Here is a 20,337-nt window from a genome sequence, read left to right on the forward strand (position 1 = left end):
TGTGGAGAGATTTTGTAGTGAATTCTCGGTGAATTGCAGGGGATTTCCATGACAAAACTTAAAAAAATGCGAGTCGTTGAATTGTCAGTGTATTGTCAGATAATTTCAAGGACTTATAGTTCTCTCACAATTACCCATGAATTCGGTCACCCCTGTGAAGCTAATGTCACTCACTAACCCTGTGGGAAAAAGCGTCACGCTTATACACAGTTATAAACCGCCGTCGATATTCAGACTAAGTCCTGCATTTTCCCCCTCATGCTCGTCCTCCTTCTGTAATGGACACGTCTAAACAAATATCTGTCACGGACGACGGACACATCCAGTTCCCAGTCGGAAGAAGGCTCCTACCCCAAGGAAATCCATTCTTCGTTGGCACCATTGTTGACAGAACTCTGCCCCCTTCCTCTACACAAGGCTCAAACGCTCCAACACAGGCTAATAAATCACTGGCTGATAAGCTGCACAGATTGGACCAACGTTCACTGCTGACGGCAGCGGTATCCAGTGACATGGATGCCACTCATTGCATCAATGCTGTAAGGAGAAATGAATACTTGAAAAAGGATGTTGTAAGTCTGGCAAAAACCAAACATCCGCTCACCGTCGCCTAATTCACTTTTATTCCCAGGAACGCATCCTTAACAGGCAGCGCATTCTCGGCGGCGACAAATTCGAGCTTGACGGGGTGTAGAACGTCTTTTTAGGTGAGCGGAGAGACTCTCTACTGGCGCCACACTAACTGTGTCTATACTAGTCGAAACCAACTTTCACCGGATGTACGACTCGCAGAATGGATTTGCCATTGTCCCCATCACCTCCCAACTGCAAAATATACTATTACTTCTTCAGGGTGCTAATGCGCACTGGGATTCCATGTGTTGCGCGAGCGGCGAAATCGTTGATCGCCCACTATCCTTTGGTAAAATTCCTGCGTTCAAGAACCCTACCTGGCGGATCTTCATACTCAAACCCCGCGTCTGGTTCAATGATGGACGGTCATTGGACATCTTGCAGAAACCTCATCTATACTCTCAGGATCACAATATTCCTTCTGTTTGGGAGCCCTACGTCACCCTCCCTGCAGACGACCATGCTCTTCTCCATCACAAGACACAAAACACCGAAAGGAAGTTCATTCATTCATGTCGCCATCCCCTTCAGGAGGACCTTGACTCTGGTGTGGCCTACATGCCCACCACCAGGGAAGAGTCGCAGAACCTGTCGGTGCTAGCATTTATACTCAACGCAGAAGACAAGTTCTGCCATGCCGAAAAAGCCTCATTTCCTATGTTGCAAAACCCGGAACTCCAAGAAGCCTCTAAGCTGTGTGGTCAGATTGTCGACGAGTTTTACTACCTTCTGAACTTGGCGGCTCTCAACACTACAGTCACTGTTCGTTCTTCACCCAGATTTTCGACCCTTGGTCGAGATGGGTCACAAGACAGTATTGATTCAGTAAAGAGTTCGGGCAGCACCGGCACAGTAACTGCAACTCAAATGGACGTGGATCAAGAAGGACAGCAAGAAAGTGACGACGAGGATGCAGAGGATGAAGTTTTTGATGGCTATATGCAGGGAGAGGACGAGGTAGACAAGGAGGATGGGCAGGTGAAAGTCGACGACGAAGACCAACCTATGTTCAATTCTTATGGGAGAGAATATCTCTCAGTGCGGGAATCAAAGATGGCTTTGGCGAAGGTGGACGACCCTAACGTCCCTGTCAGGGAGCGTGTCGAATTGTTCAAGCTGGTATTGAGGGGTGTGCAACGTAAGTAACATCTCCACTTCTAACCCACAACCTCAGTAACTCATTCTACTTTTGCAGCCTTCCAACCACTCCCAAACGTGGAGGCATCAGAGGCGTAAAGGGGCAGCTATCGAGTATCGATTGTCTTAGTTTCTTGAAGCTTGGTTATGAAGGGGAGGGTTACTCTTTCACCTCGATTTTGCCAATGTGTTATGTTACGCTCGACATTATTTCTTTCCTTTTGTTAAAGCCATTCCTGAAGACTAGTTACGTTGGTCGGTCGGGGAAATAGAAGCATCCATGGTCCAAAAAGGTGGTGCACAAACGACACCAAGATCTCAGTCATTGGGGGTTGATTCGTATCCACTCGTGAAACGCACACCATCTTCTAACAGTGTCAGTTCGGAGAAATATGAGAAGAAAGGGCGTTTTAGCAAGGAGGAAGAAGGAATAGAATTGACTTTCATGCTCATGTTGTCAAGGTTGCTGATGGCGAGAGTGAAGGTCATTTTTTGGTGCTGACTAGTGCTCTGTTTTTGCGTAGATCTTCTCATACATACTCCTCTGAAAAATAAGTGCATAGGGGTCACCCACTAACGTGAGAAAAAGCGTCACGCTTATAGAAACTGCCTCAAGTTTCCCCCTCACGCTTGTACATGCCTAACAAATTATTTATTACAGATGACGAGCGCGTCAAGTTCCCAGTCAGAAGAAGGCTCCTACCCCAAGGGAATCCCTTCTTCGTCGGTACCAGTGTTGACAGAACCCCGCCCCCTTCCTCTACACAAGGCTCGAACGCCCCCAATCAATTGGATAAATCACTGGCAGATAGGCTGAATAGACTGGACCAGCGTTCCCTGTTGACGGGAGTGGTATCCAGTGACATGGATGCCACACATTGTATCAATGCTGTGAGGGACAATGAAGACTTGAGAACGGATGTTGTAAGTCTGGCAAAAACCAAACATCCGCTCACCGTTACCTACTTCACTTTTTATTCCCAGGAACACATCCTTAACAGGCAGCGCATTCTTGGCAGCGACGGTGACAAGTTCGAGCTTAACGGGGTGCAGAACCTCTTTTTAGGTGAGCGGAGAGATTCTCTACTGGCGCCACACTAACTGTGTCTGTCCTAGTTGAAGCCAACTTTCACCGGATGTACAACTTGCGCAATGGATTTGCCATTGTCCCAATCACCTCTCAACTGCAAACTATACTAGCCTTTCTTCAGGTTACTAATGTGCATTGGAATTTTTTGTGTCGCGAGCGTGGCGAAATCGTTGATCGCCCACTATCCTTTGGTGAAACGCCTGCGTTCAAGAACCCTACCTGGCGGATCTTCATACTTGAACCCCGCATCTGGTTCAATGATGGACGGTCGTTGGACATCTTGCAGAAACCTCATCTATACTCTCAGGATCCCAATATTCCTTCTGTTTGGGAGCCCTACGTCACCCTCCCCGCAGACGACCATGCTCTTCTCCGTCACAAGACACAAAACACCGAAAGGAAGTTCATTCATTCCTGTCGCCATCCCCTTCAGGAGGACCTTGACTCTGGTGTGGCCTACATGCCCACCACCAGGGAAGAGTCGCAGAACCTGTCGGTGCTAGCATTTATCATCAACGCACAAGACAAGTTCCGCCATGCCGAGTGTGCCTCATTTCCTACGTTGCAAAACTCGGAACTCCGAGAAGCCTCTAAGCTGTGTGGTCAGATCGTCGACGAGTTTTACTACCTTCCGAACTTGGCAGCTCTCAAAGCTACACCCACCATTCGTTCTTCACACAGAATTTCGACCCTTGGTCGAGATGGGTCACAAGACCGTGTCGATTCAGTAAACGGTTCGAGCAGCACAGGGACAGTAACTGCAACTCGAATGGAAGTGCCAGGTCGAGAAGGACAGCGAGAAAGTGAGGTGTTTGATGGCTATATGCAGAGAGAGGACGAGGTAGACGAGGAGGATGGGCGGGGGAAAGTCGACGACGAAGACCAACCTATGTTCAATTCTTATGGGAGAGAATATCTCTTGGTGCGGGAATCAAAGATGGCTTTGGCGAAGGTGAACGACCCTAACGTCCCTGTCAGGGAGCGCGTCGAACTGTTCAACTTGGTATTGAGGGGTGTGCAACATAAGTAACATCTCCACTTCTAACCCACAACCTCAGTAGCTCATTCTACTTTTGCAGCCTTCCAACCGCTCCCAAACGTGGAGGCATCAGAGGCGTAAAGGGGCAGCTATTGAGTATCAATCGTCTTAGTTTCTTGAAGGCGAGGCTACTCCTGAATCACGTGTTTAACCTCGATTTTGCCAATGCGTTACGTTACGCTCGACGTTCCTTTTGCTGATGCAGACTTACGTTGGTCGGTCGGGGAAACTGAAACGTTGTTGGATTCGTGAACCAATAGACGCATCCAGGTTCCGAAAAGGTGGTGCACAAACGACTGCACCAAGCTCTCAGTCATTGGGGGTTGATTCGCCTCCACCGGTCACTTCAGAGAAACTATTTATTTGTATACATCTTGGACGATATACGATTACTCTGAACTCAACCCCAAACGTCAACTCCTATGATCCCTTGGAGCCCGGGATTGCAACGGACGAGATGATGCACATGAATGACGTCATCATCCCTCACTTATAAAACCCAACTGCTTTGAACTCCTCCTCCAACAAAAATGGCGCTCTTTCATGTCCAAGGTTTGCCCATCGGATGGGTCTCCATCATGCTCGCTCTCCTGGCCTCCATGGGTGGCTTCATCTTCGGCTACGACACCGGCCAAATCTCCGACATCCTTCTCATGGATGACTTTCTGCTCCGGTTCGCCCAGTGTTCTCAACCAGACCTACTCTCGACCTGTAAATTTTCAAACGTCCGTTCTGGCCTCGTCGTCGCTCTCCTCTCAATTGGAACCCTCTTCGGTGCGCTCTTCGGTGCGCCCACTGCTGATTTCCTTGGTCGTCGTTACGCGATGACCGTCGAGTGTATGCTTTTCATCGTTGGTGTCATCATCCAGATCACCGCTACCCGTGCTTGGCAGCAATTCGCTGTTGGACGCTTGGTCTCCGGAATCGCCGTAGGTGCCCTAAGCGCTGCAGTACCCATGTATCAAGCCGAAACCGCTCCTTCCCAAATCCGAGGCACTCTCACCGCCACATACCAACTCTTCATCACCTTTGGTATTCTCGTCGCTTACTGTATATCCATCGGTGCACGAGAATTGCATTCCCAAGGTTCATGGCAGATTGTGGTTGGAATTGGCATTGTTTGGCCTTTAATTTTGGGTTTGGGGATTCTGTTTATGCCCGAAAGTCCCAGGTGGTTGGCTAAGCGCGGGAAAATGGAAGAGGCTGCGCGGGCTATTGCCGTCACCAGAGGCGTGTCAAAGGACAAGGCAAACTCAGATCCAACCGTTGTCGCAGAGGTTGAAGAGATCAGAAAGAATGTCGAATGGGAGAGGCAGTTTGTTGGTCAAACGGGCTGGATAGACTGCTTTAAACCCGGGAACAAAACACTTTATAGGACGTTGTTAGGCGAGTGTTTCTTTTCACCTCAATAGATTATAGAACCCCCACTCATAATGAACCCATTGCAATAGGAATGAGCCTTCAAAGTCTTCAGCAACTCACCGGTGCCAATTACTTTTTCTATTACGGAGCCACCATCTTCCTATCTGTTGGCCTTCAAGACTCTTTCGTCACCCAAATCATTCTCGGCGCCGTCAACTTTGTGTGTACGTTTGGTGGTTTGGTGGTCATGGAGAAGGTTGGTTCTTCCCGCTCTTTTCCACGCTCTTGTCCAAACTCCACGTTCATCATCTCATCTTCATAGTATGGTCGTCGTATACCCCTTATCGTCGGTGGTATCTGGCAATCAGCGTGGCTCTTTATATTTGCAGCCGCCGGCACTGCTGTCGACCCAAAGACAAATCCAGCCGTTGGCAAACTCATGATCGTCTCCGCCTGTCTCTTCATTTTTGGTTACGCAATGACATGGGCACCTGGAGTTTGGATTCTGATTGGTGAAACCTTCCCCACCCGAACCCGAGCGAAACAAGGAGCGTTATCGACCGCCTCGAATTGGTTGTGGAATTTCCTGTTGGCGTTCTTTACGCCGTTTATTGCGAATGCTATTCAGTATCGGTATGGGTTTGTGTTTGCTGCGTGTAATTTGCTTGGAGCGGTGGTTGTGTATTTCTTCCTTTATGAGAGTTCTGATTTGACGTTGGAGGCTGTTGATGAGGTGTGTTGTTCTCTTTCTCTTTTTTTTTTTTTTTGCTTGTTATTCATGGTTTTTGGTAGATGTATAATGATCCTGATTGTAAAGCGTGGACGTCTAGGAAGTGGAGAAGACATATGGTAGCAGATGGGCGGTTGAAGTCTAATAGTCCTGAGGAGGGCCGAGTCGAAAATGTAGAGAAAGAAAAGAGTGCCAACTAACAAGTCAAAGTTCATGTGTAATATTATCCACAAATTTCTTGTATTGTACTGTAGCACGGCTATCATAATGCATGGGTGAATCTCCTCCTGATCACGAGCTCACCGCTGCTTTCTTTCCTTCTTACCATATTCGGTACTCGCGTTCCGCATTGGCAGTCACCAGGTCTTCTCGACGATGTGTGCGACAATCGAGGTCGATTTATCGGTCTAGACGGGTTGGTTTGGAGAGGTATCCCCAACTTACCTACTAACAGTGTATCATGAGGACGATCTATCTCAGGCTTTCACCGGTAAGTCTTTTTCACCCTTTCGGCCTACTTTCCGCCAACTAGAGTTCTCACAGTTCTCAAATATAAGGAGAGACCCCACTTTTCATCAAACCCAAATCCCACACCCTCCTTTCTTTCTTTCTCAACTATGAGCACCACACTGAACGGCCAGAACGGAACCCATGCCCATGCCCACCTCGAGTCGTCACCGGCACCGGTACTACCTCCCGCTCCTCGATTCATACCAGCAGAACCTACGAAAGAACCTCGTATGTAAAACTTCCTTTTTCCATTCCCCCCCCCCCATGGGTAACTAAATCTATTTTTATTTGTTTCCAGTGGACTTTGCAGACCTCCCTATAATCGATTTGGAAGAAGCCAAAGCGAACCCTCGCGTTGCAGCCGAACAAGTCCGGAATGTGATGTCTACCCAGGGGTTTTTGTATATTGTTAATCATGGGTATAGTGTTTCACAGGTATGTCCCAAACCCCCCACCCGTTTGGGCTTGGATTTGAATAACGAACTCGAACACGAACGGTATTCGCGCGATAGATGCAACGAATGCTTGATATTGCGAATGTACCGTTTGAGCAAGTTGCGGATGAGGAGAAGAAGAGGTTTGATTCGAAGCCACATGAGACGGGGTCGTTTCAGGGGTATAAGCTTCGTCAGTATTGGGTGCGTTTGTGTTTACATTCTTTCCCCCCTCGTGGTTGATATGTTTTTGATTGATCATTTCTAGCATCTTGAAGGAGGAGTGAGAGATCAGATTGAAGCGTATAACAGTATGTGGTAAAAAAAAACTAAAAAACTAAAAAACCAAAAAATGGAGAGCTGATTTTTTTTTTTCTTATTTGATAAACCAGTCAACCACGATGTGACGAGACGACCTCATCCGGAAGTGATCCAGCCTTTTATTCCTGAGATAGACGCGTTTGCGCGACATAATTATTTTAATGTCGCTCATCCTATCTTACGGTAAGTACTAGTATTCACTTCCTCCCCCCCCCCCACCTCCCTGCCCCTGTAATCATCTCGTTGAACTTTTTGGTTTTTTTTTTCTTTCTGTGGAACCAGTCTTCTAGCGCTGGGATTGGAGCTCCCTGAAGATACGTTTGTTAACATGCATGATTGGTCAAAGGTCTCAGAGTCGTTTGGTGAGTAACCTGAAGTCATTGACAATTTAAAACTTATGAGCACCGGGCAGTTCGATTTATGAAATAGTAAGTGGAAGTGGCGGAGGGCCTGGTATGGGTATTCGATTTGCTTATGCGTTTACTATGGCCCATAGCTATCCGCATTCTGAAGAAGACGAAGCAAAGACGAATGGGCTTTGGTTTAAAGGACACACTGGTACGCCGCCTCCTCGAAGCTGTGGATGTACTTCGACCTCCCTCTCATCCTTGCTGTTGTCCCCCCCCCCCCCCCCCCCCCCAATTTACAGACTTTGGCTCCATCACGCTGTTATACAGCCAACCCGTGTCAGCACTTCAAATCCTCGGATTAGACGGTAAATGGAAGTGGGTGAAACATATTGATAATGCGATTGTGAGTTGGTGCACCCCCCCATATCCTCGCGAACTGACGACAAAAAACAAAAAAAAAAAGGTCATGAACGCAGGAGACGCGTTGGAATATCTCTCAGGTGGATTTTATAAAGCTACAATTCACCGGTACGCCCCTTATATGCTTCTATCGTTTTCCTAAATCATAACCCCATCGGGGGGTCGTACTTACTACTTACTACTTAGAGTCGTAAAACCCCCAGCGGATCAACGCGGTGCCATCCGCCTCGGTACCTACTTCTTCGTTCTCGTAGACGACGACGTGAAACTATCTCCTCTCACTACGAGTCCGGTTTTACAACGAGTGGGTATCAAGAGGCGTCCTGGATATGAAGATTCAGATGCACCGACTATGAAAGATTGGAGATTGGGGAGGACGTTGGCGTATGGGCAGAATAAGAAGGAGGATGAGTTGAAAGGGGGTGGAAAGGTGGGTGAGGCAAAGGTAACGGAGGAAGTTATTAATGGGGTTGTTGTCAAGCATTATAACTGATGGTCGTGTATGAATATATGTGGAAAGACTACCCTTTACGCCCCTGATGCCTCCACGTTTGGGAGCGGTTGGAAGGCTGCAAAAGTAGAATGAGCTACTGAGGTTGTGGGTTAGAGGTGGAGATGTTACTTACGTTGCACACCCCTATACCAGCTTGAACAGTTCGACACGCTCCCTGACAGGGACGTTAGGGTCGTCCACCTTCGCCAAAGCCATCTTTGATTCCCGCACCGAGAGATATTCTCTCCCATAAGAATCGAACATAGGTTGGTCTTCGTCGTCGACTTTCACCCGCCCATCCTCCTTGTCTACCTCGTCCTCTCCCTGCATATAGCCATCAAACACTTCATCCTCGTCACTTTCTCGCTGTCCTTCTCGACCTGGCACATCCATTCGAGTTGCAGTTACTGTCCCTGTGCTGCTCGAACTGTTTACTAAATCGACACGGTCTTGTGACCCATCTCGACCAAGGGTCGAAATTCTGTGCGAAGAACTAACGGTGGGTGTAGCTTTGAGAGCTGCCAAGTTCGGAAGGTAGTAAAATTCGTCGACGATCTGACCACACAGCTTAGAGGCTTCTCGGAGTTCCGGGTTTTGCAACGTAGGAAATGAGGCTCCCTCGGCATGGCGGAACTTGTCTTCTGCATTGATGATAGATGCTAGCACCGACAGGTTCTGCGACTCTTCCCTGGCAGTGGGCATGTAGGCCACACCAGAGTCAAGGTCCTCCTGAAGGGGATGGCGACAGGAATGAATGAACTTCCTTTCGGTGTTTTGTGTTTTGTGACGGAGAAGAGCATGGTCGTCTGCGGGGAGGGTGACGTAGGGCTCCCACACGGAAGGAATGTTGGGATCCTGAGAGTATAGATGAGGTTTCTGCAAGATGTCCAACGACCGTCCATCATTGAACCAGATGCGGGGTTCGAGTATGAAGATCTGCCAGGTAGGGTTCTTGGACGCAGGAATTTTACCAAAGGATAGTGGGCGATCAACGGTTTCGCCGCTCATGCAACACATGGAATCCCAGTACGCATTAGAACCCTGAAGAACTCCTAGTATAGTTTACAGTTGAGAGGTGATCGGGACAATGGCAAATCCATTGCGCAAGTCGTACATCCGGTGAAAGTTGGCTTCAACTAGGACAGACACAGTTAGTGTGGCGCCAGTAGAGAGTCTCTCCGCTCACCTAAAAAGACGTTCTGCACCCCATCAAGCTCGAATTCGCCGCCGTCGCTGCCGAGAATGCACTGTCTGTTAAGGATGCGTTCCTGGGAATAAAAAGTGAAGTAGGTGACGGTGAGCGGATGTTTGGTTTTTGCCAGACTTACGACTTCCTTTTTCAAGTTTTCATCGTCCCTCACAGCTTTTAGAATATGGGCAGCATCCATGTCGCTTGACACCGCTCCCGTCAGCAGTGAACGCTGGTCCAGTCGGTGTAGTCGATCTGCCAGTGTTTTATCAATCTTCTTTAGGGCGTTTGAGCCTTGTGTGGAGGAAGGGGGCGGGGTTCTATCGACACTGGCGCCAACGAAAAAAGGATTTCCTTGGGGTAGGAGCCTTTTTCCGACTGGCAGCTTGACGCGCTCGTCATCTGTAATAAATAATTCTTTAGGCATCAGAATGAGGATGTACAAGCGTGAGGGGGGAAATTTGAGGCGGTTTGTATAAGCGTGACGCTTTTCTCACGGGGTTAGTGGCTGACCCCTATGCACTTATTTTTAAGAGGTAAACTTTTACAAAAGACGAGTGCTAGCGAGATCATGTATGAGAAGATATACGCAAAACAGAGCAATAGAATTGACTTTCGTGCTCATGTTGCTGATGGCGAGAGTGAAGGTCATTTTTTTGGTGCCGACTGTATTCCTTCTTCCTCCTTGCTAAAAAGGTCCTTTCTTCTCAGATTTCTCCGAACTGACACTGTTAGAAGACGGTGTGCGTTTCACGAGTGGATCCGAATCAACCCCCAATGACTGAGATCTGGTGTCGTTTATGCACCACCTTTTCGGACCGTGGATGATTCTATTGCTTTCACAACGTTTCAGTTTCCCCAACCAACCAAAGTCATCAGGTATGGCTTTAACAAAAGTAAAGAAATAACGTCGAGCGTAAGCAGTCATCAATTGGCGAAATCGAGGGTTAACCACGATAATCAGGCTTCGGGAAACTAAAACGATTGATACTCGCTAGCTGCCGTTGGAACATTTGCTAGCAGCCTAGCACACAAAAAACAATTTGGGAAAAGTAGAATTTGAATTGAAAAGTACATGAAATCGACACATGCATATGCTCCTAGTACAAGTACACATACATAACATTACATTTCGTACAATGTTCGCCTGGGTAGTAGAGGGATAGATGAGGTGTAAAAGATAAACCGGAGTATACCCTCACCTAAATACAAATACTTGTTTCAACATGATGAATGACACTTCCACTTACATCTCTCACATCTAACAATTTCACAGAAACATAAACCAGTTCAAGTAAACGCCAACGCCGTCCAAGTAACCACAGCTCCAACCGTGATGGCAGTGGCAGTCTGAGCTAAACGGATGACGACCCGCGACCGTTTACGACAAGGCACTTGAACACCACCGGCAGCAGGTGTCAACGTCGTCGTCGGGTGTGTGGACGAATCAGGAACAGGAATATGGGTGGTGGGTTCCGGGAAATCATCGATAAAACCGGTGATAGTAGAAGGCTTGACACCATCGACGTTCGTACCACCCAACACTTCAAGTGCTTTCCACTTCCTAACGCTGCTCTCAATCTCAGTATCGTTCTCATCCTCGCCGTACTTGCGTTTGAGGGATATTACCGTTCGTGTTTGAGTGGGTGGAAGTGGAGAAGGTGGTAGTGTTGCCATGATACTGTCAGCATCGTGTACGACTGCTGCTGTTGCTACCTTGGCCTTCATCTCCAGTTCAGCCCGCTCCATCCTCTCCTTAATCTCACTGACATATCGTATTTCACGCTCAAGGTCTGTACGGGCTTCCTTCATCTCTCTCCGATGAGATTCACGGGAAGAATGCATCTCTGAGTCAGAGTAAATGTAAGTGATTATCTTAAGAGTCGTGAAGAAGAACTCACCATTAAACATATCTTTCAAATCCTTCACCAGTCTATTACCTTCATCAGCTCGTTCTCTTAGGATTTCCCAGGCACCGTCATGGGCCCACTGTTCCTCATCCATCCGATCCTCTATTTGCACAACTCTTGACTGCATCTCATCCACATCCATCTTCACGTCGTTGACCATGATCGGATAGCTGTCACCCATCACGCGTAACAACGACACCGATGTCTCCAGTTCGTTACACGTCGCCTTAACGTCAGTCACATCGGCGCTCAACGCGTCGACGGACATCGCAACGTCATTAACCTTATTGTCCAACCGGGTGAAATTATCGACCTTCGCCTTTGAAATGTCCTTGAGCTCTCGGTCGAACCTATCCATTTGTCGGTCGATGCCAGATAACATGACATTGGTCTCGGCGCTAAACTTGTCAAGGGATGCATTCAGTTTCTATCCAAAGGAAGGCTAGTTGACCGCTGTAATAAAAACAATGAAAGTGAAATCATACCTGAATCTCCTCTGCATCGTTCGACTCGATGGAATTCCTCGCTTCATCCTGAACGTCCTCATCAGCTGCCTCTGGTTCTTCCTGTTCTTCCTGTTCGTCCTCATCATTATCAAATCCTGTTTCTTCATCCACAACCACAACCTCCTCTCTTCCCTTTGTCTCTTCTCCGCCGCAAGCATCGACACCATCTTCAGTGACAGGATCCGTTTCGGGAGTAGGGGAAGGTAGAGATTCCTCGATGTTTCCCCAAGGGTCGAAACCGGCCCCCCACCCTGCTGGTATTCTAGGAAGGGGAGTATACGGATGCGCGGCATTCCAAAGATCATGAGCATCATGAGGACTATCTTCATACGATGTTGGTGGAGGAAAGGTAGGGCTGTCATCCGCGTCCCTCTGTTGCGCGCACTGAATGGATTCGCTTGCGTGATTGTCCTTCTCGGAGGTTGAGGATGACTGTGACTCCTCACTTGACGAACGACTGCTTGCTTCCTTCTCCAAATCGTTGGCGTCAGTAGCTAAGGGAGGTGGCGAAGGCGTGGACAAGTCCATCGCCGACATTGCCGACGTTGCCTTGGAGTTCAATATCGACTCTCGAACTCTAAGTGCAGAGGAAGAGAATCCCTTTAGTGAGAAGAAACTCTTAAACTCTGATGAATTCTGCATACGACCGAGGGGACGAAATCGGGCGGATGGCGAGTCATTTGCGCTGTTCATGATGCCACTTTCATTCCAACTGACAATAGGAGGAGAGGGTGGATTGGCGTTGGAAGAGCCCGGAGTGTCACTTTGGAACCATAGAGGCGGCAGTCGACATCCAAAGGAATATGGTTCCGCTTGCGGTCGTGACTCGCCTTCTGCAGTAGGAGGCGTAGAACTGAAGAAGGAAGGTACGCTGAAGGTGAAATTAGATCCTGCGGCCTGAGTTGCCGGAGAACCAAAAACAAAGGCGGGTGGTTGTGATGGGGGACGGGTAAGTGGAGGCGGAGGACCTTGAGGTTTGTTGGTGTGTCCACCTTGGACATAAGTAATGGAGGGGAGAGTTCCACCATCCATCAACCTCTTGATCGCTCCTGTTGCCTTTCCGACGATTGATGTCGGAGGTAGAGCGATTGAAGGGGGCAGAGCCTCTTCAGCCTCAGATTGCTCCCCGCTGGAAGATATCTCCATCTCATCTGACGAATGCTCGGAAGAAGAGGACGAGGAACAGAATACACCATAGCGCCCGGAAGAAGTGCTCTTGGGGCTGGTGCTTGGAGTGTCGTTACTGTCGTCCGCCAGAAGGAATGATGTATTGGCATGCCTTTGAGGGTTTACGGGCCTTTCTTTCAGCAGAAGTTCAAGTCGTACAACGACTGGCCTCACAAGCTCCCCGTTCCTGCCGACTGTCTTGCCAAAGGTAATTACATCACCATCAAATAGCTGTGTAGGAGTTTCAGGCTTGAGCATGGTCGAGGTGAGGCTTCCATGTCTGCGAATATGTGTTCCGTGATGGGAATTGGTATCTGTTACAAACAACTATCATGGAAGTCCTGAGTCTAGCAATTCGATGGGTTAAGGTCCAGGTCAACGTACTTTGTTATCCTGTTCGAAGTGAAACTTTGCATGCTTTCGACTCACAACAGGACATCGGAACATGGCATTGCCAACGCCATTGCGTTGAAACCATGATCCTCCTGTAGACCCTGAAGGAGGAGGACTTCGCCCAACGACGATCACCCGGTTGCCATCGGCTTTGAGGTCCTCAAGGTTGCCAAAGACCATCCGACGCTTGAATTCCGTCGCAGCGCCCTCGACATTGAGAGCGAACCCTAAAGCGGTTAGTAATTGGTATTCGATTTCACTCTTGAAAGAACAGAAGGTGCCACTCACCAGTTAATGCTCTTGAGGACCCTGTCATTTGGATGTCGGCGCTGCGTTCCCGATGCGAGGACCCGATATACTCGATGTCGTCGTCAAACATCAAGTGTAAAGATAGAAGGATTTGTTAGCTCTTCAAAGAACAACGTTTGAAAGAGATGATGGTACAAGCGCAAGCAAGGGTCGGGGAAGAGGGGGCTGCTGACAGGCCGGGGATCCGGCCCCGGACAGCCATAAAGGAGTCATTCAAAGGCACCGTACAAAGAACATACATTGAACACAGAATACAGAATGACGTGTAAGCGTACAAGATTACAATAGTACCTAGAAACGTAGATATGGTGTACCTGGAGATATATGATACATAGTGCATCCAGAACGTCCGTATAATAGAGATATCAATGCGTGAAACAATAAATCGTTCACGTAGGTATGTCACCAACCATGCCGTCGGCTTATGAGGCTCGATAAGAAGTGAATCGGCCGTAGAGCTAAGTGGATTCTGGGGCATCATGCATCGACGGATGCGGTTTGGGCTGATTATCGACGAGAATGGCTTGAGAGTCATCTGCAGGTAGTCGGATATTTCCTTCCTGGCTCCTACAACACGAACAGGAGCACAACTTCTCCGTAAAATTATGACCTTTCTCCCATGAGCAGCGTTAGCTGGATTCTAACCAACGAGAGGAAGTAGACGCACGAAGAGAAGCGAAGTCGTAGCAGAAACCGGTGCACGCTATCAAGCACACATCACAGCAAGCAGCGATTAATACCTCTGACATATGAGTCTAAAATTGCATAAAGGGGAGAATGAGGGGCATTTAATAGGCTCGTACTGACCTTGTTATTGCCTTCTATCTCGCGTCCAAGAAACCCACTCCTAGCTGCGGAAAGTACCGTAACTACACTGAGCTTGAGGAGGTCTAACCGTGTTGAACAGGTCTTGACTTGTAAAGATCAATCGCCACGCAGAGCCGTGGCCGGGTAGAGCACGAAGATCTCTTTATTTGGTATCTATTTGGTCCACTCTACTTTTAACTTTTCCCTTGTCACGACCTCCTTGGCGAGAAGTCACATTTGGGCTCTCAGTCCTCTATGGAGACATTGCCTTCTGTCAAAACTCACAGAGGACGCGGATCTGGTTTCCACGATGGAGGAAGGAGACCCATTTCTCGGAATAAACAATGGGTGGCTGGACAAGACAACCGACATAAAACGAACACTTCGCATCAAGAGGAGCGTTGGGAACGCGGTGGGCATCGAGGAGGGAGAGGAGGGAGAGGTTCAGGTCGCGGTCCATCGCGAAGACATAGTCCAATACCTTCTACCAGTGACTCTTTTCATCGTGCCACACCCGATACCGACACCGACGAGCATGTTCCCGAAGAGGAACCTGTTTTGGAAACAGCGGAAGAACGCGAGTACTTCTATAAAGAGGTCAGCCTGAATTTATTTTTCTTGCTTTTGTAAATGAAAGTGGCTTATCTCGGTTTAGCTCGTGAAAGCTCGTGAGGCGGAGCGGAAGAAGGCCATCGCAGAGGGCAAGATGGATGACCCAGCTGTTCCGAAGAGGCTTGAGGACGCTATCACAATAGTTGGAACATGCCCGGATATGTGTCCACGGTTCGAACGGTACAGACGAGAAAGAGAGAACAATTTGTTTGAATGGGAGACGGTGCGTTCTTCGCCATCCCCCTTTTCCAGACCAGAACTGTGACGGTGTTGAAGCAGATACCCGGAACAAAACGCGTAGATCATTCCAAAGCAGTCAAAATGTATGAACGAGCTGCTGGTGACAAAGTGATTCCTTCGGACTTACGACCACCTCATGTGTTGAAAGTACGTTCTGCGAGTTTGGGTTGTTACATTATGGTGTGATTTCTGCTCATTATATCCTGCCCTCAGCGCACTTTGAATTATCTTTTTCACGAATTGCTTCCTCGAGAAGGCTTCTCCCCGACTTTCAACTTCATTCGCGATCGGTCAAGAGCAGTGAGGAGTGACTTCACAATGCAACACGAGAAGGGTAAATTGGCCATCGAATGTCATGAACGTTGTGCTCGGTTCCACATTCTCGCACTCCATCTCGAACGTGACCGAGAGGGATTTTCCTTCAATCTAGAACAGCAACAATTAATGAACAGTCAGTCCACCCTCCGTTCACAGCCTGTTTCGTATCTGAAGCTTCAAAACTATCCCCACACAAGCCCTTCAAAGCCTCAAAGAATTCTACGAGGATCAACGCAGCAAATACGAATCACCATACGAGCTTGAAATGCGCGTTTACCATCGTTTCATTCACATCCGCGATCAACGGGACCGCCCCGACCAAATATCAGTTCATATCACTTCCAACCCCGTGTTCCAACTAACCAACGACTTTCGCTCCCACGTCCAAAAAGTGAGCTCGCCGATAACCAAGACCTCAGCTCTCGTTGTTGATGCACGCGCGATGGAGATATTTGGCGAGTTAGCAAATGTTTTGAGGGAACAAGGCAACGTTGTTGTGATATATCTCATCGCTTGCCTTCTGGAGTCTTTATTCGGAAAAGACGCCATTGACGATATTGAATCTCTCCGCGGTGACATAGCGATATCGGATGTCATTGACGGTGCGATCAGCGAGAATATTCACGAGTTTGATGACGCAGAGGACGGGATGCATGAGGAGATTCATGATGAAGAGCCAGAGGATGCTGGGGTGGAAGAAGTTGAAGGAGAAGACGTAGAAGTTGCGCCTGCAATGCAGGCAACATCAAGTGTGTTCGGCCCGGGCTCCACATCAGTTTTTGGGGTCAACAACTCGCATTCTTTTCCATCGACAACAGGAGCCTCGTCTGTATTTTCGGATCTCAAAGCTACACCCAGTCCGTTTGGAACTTTTGGACAAAGGATTGACCCACCAGCCACTCAGCCCTCGAACCCACTTGGGATGACTTTTGGACCTCAAACAAACGCACAGTACCCTCCCGCCTCTGCTCCAGCGTTCCCTCCTTCTAACCAACCCGAAAACTCGACTACTTCTCCCATGGGCAATGCAGCTCGTCATGTTTCAACCCAGTCATCACACATCTTCAACACCTCCAGCACACCACTGTCTTTACAGGCCCCTGATATCTCGAAACCAAACCCTTTCGCAAGTTCAATGTTCTCTTCTGCACCGCTTGCCCCTTCGTCTCAACCGCCTGAACGTCCTGTCCCCCCGACGCAACCGTCACAAGGCAGCTTGTTTGCTCCTGCTTCAGGGGGGCCTGCACTTACACCTTCAAGATCGGAACCCACTCTCAATCCTCAAGCAACACCGTTTGTTCCACCCCCAAATACCACTACCTCGGGGACCGCTACTTCAACCTCCCCTTTTTCAATCAATTATTTCCCTCCACCTACAACTTCATTCACTCCACCTACCACAACATCAGCGCCTTCACCCTCTCCCACACCTCTTTTCCTACAAACAACGAGTGGCCCTGATCCTCGCTTTTCCGTGCTTCCGAGACTCGATACGAGTCCCACAACATCATTACCACAGCCGCAATCGCAACTCACCCTCTTCCCAGAGCAGCCTAAAACTCCCAAAACTCCCACTGAACCACCTCGGTTACCCCGTCACCAACCAATCAGTCTCCCCTCCACTCCGACGTTGCCACCTTCAGGACCCTCAAATCCTCGGCTGGACTTACTTAAAGGAAGTTTACAAACCTCGAACTTATCGCGATCCACTAGCATCGAGATGTTGAGCCCGATTCAGATACAGTCCCCTTCAGTTTCAAGGCAGGGCTCCCTTCAAAATTTTACAGGTCTCAGTACGCCAATCGTGCCTCATGCCACCTCCCGAGCACCCTTTATAACAGAAGAAAGTCCTTTACGTGGGAAAGATAAGGGAAAAGGGAAAGCCGCGGAAAGCCCTAGACTTTCGGTTGCACCCACTCGGGATGAGCTTGAAGAAGCGTTATCGTTCGAACGGAAGTCTAAAGTTGTGAAGGATTGTTTCAACCTTTGGCGGAACCAAACTGCCGATCGGGTTGCCTATCAGAATGCGGTACGGCACAGTGAATCTTATCGAGACAAGATACGGATGAGCAGGACACAAAGGAATTCCGTGAACGGTGTCGGTGATGATGATGATCAAAGGTCGCTCTCGAAGTTGCCTGGAGATGCTAGAAAACGCCGGATATCGTTGGTACGGCCAACTTCGTCGACCGATGGGGCGGTAACGCCATTGAAGAAGCGAGCTAGGAAGCGGGTATCTATGGATTATCGGCCTCCTAGGACAGATGAAGAGCTTGCAAAACGTTTGAAAGAGGTGACGACATTCGTTATCTGTGGCATTCAATCACTATAAATATTCACTCCTATCCTCTTTCTTTCATAACAGAATCAAGAAGAATACCAACGCCGCTGGGCGCCCGAATCGTTTTTGCAAGTGCTTCGGATACATGTCGGCCATGTAGCAGGGGGCAAGATTTCGGTGGTGCTGAAACATTGGCGGTTGTGGTTGTCATTGAATCCAGATAGTGATGCCACTGCGATATGGATGGAGAAGAAATTTGGCATACCTGAGTCTGGACGATGGGCATCGGATAGTGTGTTCTCGATACCTATACTGCCCGGAACTGGGGACGTGAATGGGTATCCGGGTATTATCGTGTTTGAGTGTACCCCGTCAGATGGTGTTGAGGATGAACTGGAGAGGTAACAAGTACTTTGAGGTGCCTCATTATGGATACTGACCGTAGCTGTGGATTACCAGGAAATATCGCGTGCTTGACGACTGTTCCCGTCTGCGGAACATTTTGAAGACTTTGCCTCCGCAACGGTATTTTGTTCCCTCCATCCTAATTGTATGGTGGAGCGAAGGAGAGGCACAGATGCCCGAATCGGATCTGTCAACCATGGTACGCCTACTTTTGATTTGTCAAGGCTAAGCATGACGAGACGTCCATTATACCAGCTAAACAGACTTGTCCATGATTCGATCGTTACATCTTTCTGTATTTTCTCGATGAGCACATCCACGAAGGATCCCGACTCCAAGTTCAACGATGCATTACAGTCATTGACACTCGATGTGGAAGGTCGACTAGTCAGAGCATTATCCCTTACTGGTATAGTTCACTGTCTTAAAGAAGCCAAAGTCACCAGCTGATGCCTTCTCTCTAGCTGTCTTTCGTCTATTCGACGATAAAATCCGTCCATTCACGGCTGAGTGGATCGAAAATTGTGCACATAGCGGAGACTGTATGTACTTTTCTCAACCAATCATTGACCACCTCTTACTGACCGCGATACTGCTTGTTAGTTAACTGGATTGTCTACGGGCGGCTGGTACAGTCGGTTGTGGACCTTCTTAAGACGGCCGTCAGACTCGTGTCCAACCTTCTGGACAGGCCTTTCGAGGAGCACACCCCAACATTCGAGGGAACGAATATCGACGATAGCTAGTAAGGTGAACCAGCCACCCATCCCAAACTTTTACTTAACGTTATTCAACACTCAGCTCCGCGTATGATGCAGTGTTTAGGTGGCTTTCGCAAGTCTCTGTGCAGGAATTCAGAGACGATGTGATCGTCGATCTGCGGGGACATCAAACGCTGGGGAAAGGTAATCGACACTACCTCCTTGTCAGATTCCTCTACTCATTGTCCAAATCTCCTAGTCTTTCCATCAACGGTGTTCTTGGACCATCTACGCGTACTGGCTCAATATCAGATTGCCAACGTTATGGGGAATCCACCACCTGAGACGCCATTCTATGTTTTGTCCTCTGGAGTAGAATCGTCGTTGCACGAACTTCAGCGAATCATTCAGACATATCAGTCTTCGCTTTCCCAAATTCTTAACCTTACGATTAGGAGGTCACCGAAACGGAGAAGTCTCTCGAACGCAGACAGTGAAAGCGGCAGGTTGGTATCCAAGAAGTTCATTATCTTTCCATCTTTCACTCACATCACCCCTGCAGTAAACGACTGCGACTGTCGACTTCAGCCTCTGACGCCAGCTCTGCGGCATTCATTAGTCGAAGCCCAACTCCAACGTCGACTCCATTTGTGAACGGAAACGGAAGAATGAGCATTTCACCCGGTCCGAGTGAAAGTGTGGAATCGGTTGCAACGGATTCTACGACATCTCCGATGATTACAGTCGCTATGCTTCGTGCTTTGACGAAAGATTTAAAAGAAAAGTATAAAGGAGGAACGTGATATATTCACATTCTGTTCTGTTTTGATTGATGCTGTCTTTTCTTTATTGCATACCTTGTTGAACGTTATACTTCTATATCCTGTATCTGTCATTATCTATCGCGGTATCGAACAACTTTCACTGTACGGAATTGCGGAGCGCCTAAGTTGCTTTGTCCGGATCACGTGTCGGCGGCA

The 20,337-nt window shown here is 48.4% G+C and overlaps 9 protein-coding genes across 11 annotated transcripts; 6 read left to right on the plus strand and 3 right to left on the minus strand.

The window, feature by feature from the left end:
- Window positions 1-278: 278 nt before the first annotated feature.
- E1B28_013294 (uncharacterized protein) lies at window positions 279-694 on the plus strand (the record flags this gene model as incomplete). The annotated part of the gene is made up of 2 exons (XM_043158441.1): window positions 279-572; window positions 632-694. The coding sequence occupies 2 exons, from the start codon at window positions 279-281 to the stop codon at window positions 692-694; spliced, it is 357 nt and encodes a 118-aa protein (XP_043003788.1).
- Window positions 695-777: 83 nt separating this feature from the next.
- On the plus strand, window positions 778-1,869 carry E1B28_013295 (uncharacterized protein; the record flags this gene model as incomplete). The annotated part of the gene is made up of 2 exons (XM_043158442.1): window positions 778-1,771; window positions 1,829-1,869. 2 exons carry the CDS (start codon window positions 778-780, stop codon window positions 1,867-1,869), a joined length of 1,035 nt encoding a protein of 344 aa, XP_043003789.1.
- Window positions 1,870-2,406: 537 nt separating this feature from the next.
- Window positions 2,407-3,890, plus strand: E1B28_013296 (uncharacterized protein; the record flags this gene model as incomplete). The annotated part of the gene is made up of 3 exons (XM_043158443.1): window positions 2,407-2,694; window positions 2,755-2,836; window positions 2,887-3,890. 3 exons carry the CDS (start codon window positions 2,407-2,409, stop codon window positions 3,888-3,890), a joined length of 1,374 nt encoding a protein of 457 aa, XP_043003790.1.
- A 587-nt stretch (window positions 3,891-4,477) lies between these two features.
- Window positions 4,478-6,191, plus strand: E1B28_013297 (uncharacterized protein; the record flags this gene model as incomplete). The annotated part of the gene is made up of 4 exons (XM_043158444.1): window positions 4,478-5,285; window positions 5,351-5,517; window positions 5,584-5,994; window positions 6,054-6,191. 4 exons carry the CDS (start codon window positions 4,478-4,480, stop codon window positions 6,189-6,191), a joined length of 1,524 nt encoding a protein of 507 aa, XP_043003791.1.
- A 417-nt stretch (window positions 6,192-6,608) lies between these two features.
- E1B28_013298 (uncharacterized protein) lies at window positions 6,609-8,519 on the plus strand (the record flags this gene model as incomplete). The annotated part of the gene is made up of 11 exons (XM_043158445.1): window positions 6,609-6,729; window positions 6,800-6,936; window positions 7,014-7,139; window positions 7,204-7,246; window positions 7,328-7,439; window positions 7,539-7,618; window positions 7,669-7,684; window positions 7,753-7,814; window positions 7,906-8,009; window positions 8,070-8,134; window positions 8,213-8,519. The coding sequence occupies 11 exons, from the start codon at window positions 6,609-6,611 to the stop codon at window positions 8,517-8,519; spliced, it is 1,173 nt and encodes a 390-aa protein (XP_043003792.1).
- Window positions 8,520-8,663: 144 nt separating this feature from the next.
- Window positions 8,664-9,536, minus strand: E1B28_013299 (uncharacterized protein; the record flags this gene model as incomplete). The annotated part of the gene is made up of 1 exon (XM_043158446.1): window positions 8,664-9,536. One exon carries the CDS (start codon window positions 9,534-9,536, stop codon window positions 8,664-8,666), a length of 873 nt encoding a protein of 290 aa, XP_043003793.1.
- A 45-nt stretch (window positions 9,537-9,581) lies between these two features.
- On the minus strand, window positions 9,582-10,135 carry E1B28_013300 (uncharacterized protein; the record flags this gene model as incomplete). Its single annotated transcript, XM_043158447.1, has 3 exons — window positions 9,582-9,655; window positions 9,706-9,787; window positions 9,848-10,135. The coding sequence occupies 3 exons, from the start codon at window positions 10,133-10,135 to the stop codon at window positions 9,582-9,584; spliced, it is 444 nt and encodes a 147-aa protein (XP_043003794.1).
- Window positions 10,136-10,750: 615 nt separating this feature from the next.
- Window positions 10,751-14,985, minus strand: E1B28_013301 (uncharacterized protein). Its single transcript, XM_043158448.1, has 7 exons — window positions 14,801-14,985; window positions 14,661-14,748; window positions 13,973-14,603; window positions 13,676-13,911; window positions 12,104-13,618; window positions 11,610-12,045; window positions 10,751-11,555 (listed from the first exon to the last, which is right to left on the minus strand). Exons 3-7 carry the CDS (start codon window positions 14,061-14,063, stop codon window positions 10,999-11,001), a joined length of 2,835 nt encoding a protein of 944 aa, XP_043003795.1. The 5' UTR covers window positions 14,064-14,603; window positions 14,661-14,748; window positions 14,801-14,985; the 3' UTR covers window positions 10,751-10,998.
- On the plus strand, window positions 14,986-20,281 carry E1B28_013302 (uncharacterized protein). 3 transcript variants are annotated; one of them, XM_043158449.1, is made up of 13 exons: window positions 14,986-15,397; window positions 15,456-15,635; window positions 15,692-15,799; window positions 15,866-16,103; window positions 16,168-18,263; window positions 18,336-18,652; window positions 18,711-18,855; window positions 18,912-19,065; window positions 19,121-19,198; window positions 19,260-19,401; window positions 19,458-19,561; window positions 19,617-19,863; window positions 19,920-20,281. In XM_043158449.1, exons 1-13 carry the CDS (start codon window positions 15,056-15,058, stop codon window positions 20,158-20,160), a joined length of 4,392 nt encoding a protein of 1,463 aa, XP_043003796.1. In that variant the 5' UTR covers window positions 14,986-15,055; the 3' UTR covers window positions 20,161-20,281. The 3 variants fall into 3 exon arrangements, with proteins under 3 accessions (XP_043003796.1, XP_043003797.1, XP_043003798.1); XM_043158450.1 differs by having other exon boundaries at window positions 15,456-15,799; XM_043158451.1 differs by having other exon boundaries at window positions 15,692-16,103.
- Window positions 20,282-20,337: the final 56 nt, after the last annotated feature.

The sequence above is a fragment of the Marasmius oreades genome, chromosome 9, assembly GCF_018924745.1.
Source record: "Marasmius oreades isolate 03SP1 chromosome 9, whole genome shotgun sequence".
NCBI classification, from domain to species: Eukaryota; Fungi; Basidiomycota; class Agaricomycetes; order Agaricales; family Marasmiaceae; genus Marasmius; species Marasmius oreades.

What these genes read in the sequence shown, in the direction of transcription:
- E1B28_013302 (XM_043158449.1), top strand. Translation starts at nt 15,056, where the DNA reads ATGGAGACATTGCCTTCTGTCAAAACTCACAGAGGACGCGGATCTGGT. An exon ending in GACCACCTCATGTGTTGAAA is followed by an intron (nt 15,800 to 15,865) that starts GTACGTTCTGCG and finishes TCCTGCCCTCAG; the next exon opens with CGCACTTTGAATTATCTTTT. An exon ending in ACAGCAACAATTAATGAACA is followed by an intron (nt 16,104 to 16,167) that starts GTCAGTCCACCC and finishes TCCCCACACAAG; the next exon opens with CCCTTCAAAGCCTCAAAGAA.
- E1B28_013301 (XM_043158448.1), bottom strand. Translation starts at nt 14,063, where the DNA reads ATGTTTGACGACGACATCGAGTATATCGGGTCCTCGCATCGGGAACGC. An exon ending in GTCCTCAAGAGCATTAACTG is followed by an intron (nt 13,912 to 13,972) that starts GTGAGTGGCACC and finishes TAACCGCTTTAG; the next exon opens with GGTTCGCTCTCAATGTCGAG. An exon ending in ACGATGCAGAGGAGATTCAG is followed by an intron (nt 12,046 to 12,103) that starts GTATGATTTCAC and finishes TCCTTTGGATAG; the next exon opens with AAACTGAATGCATCCCTTGA.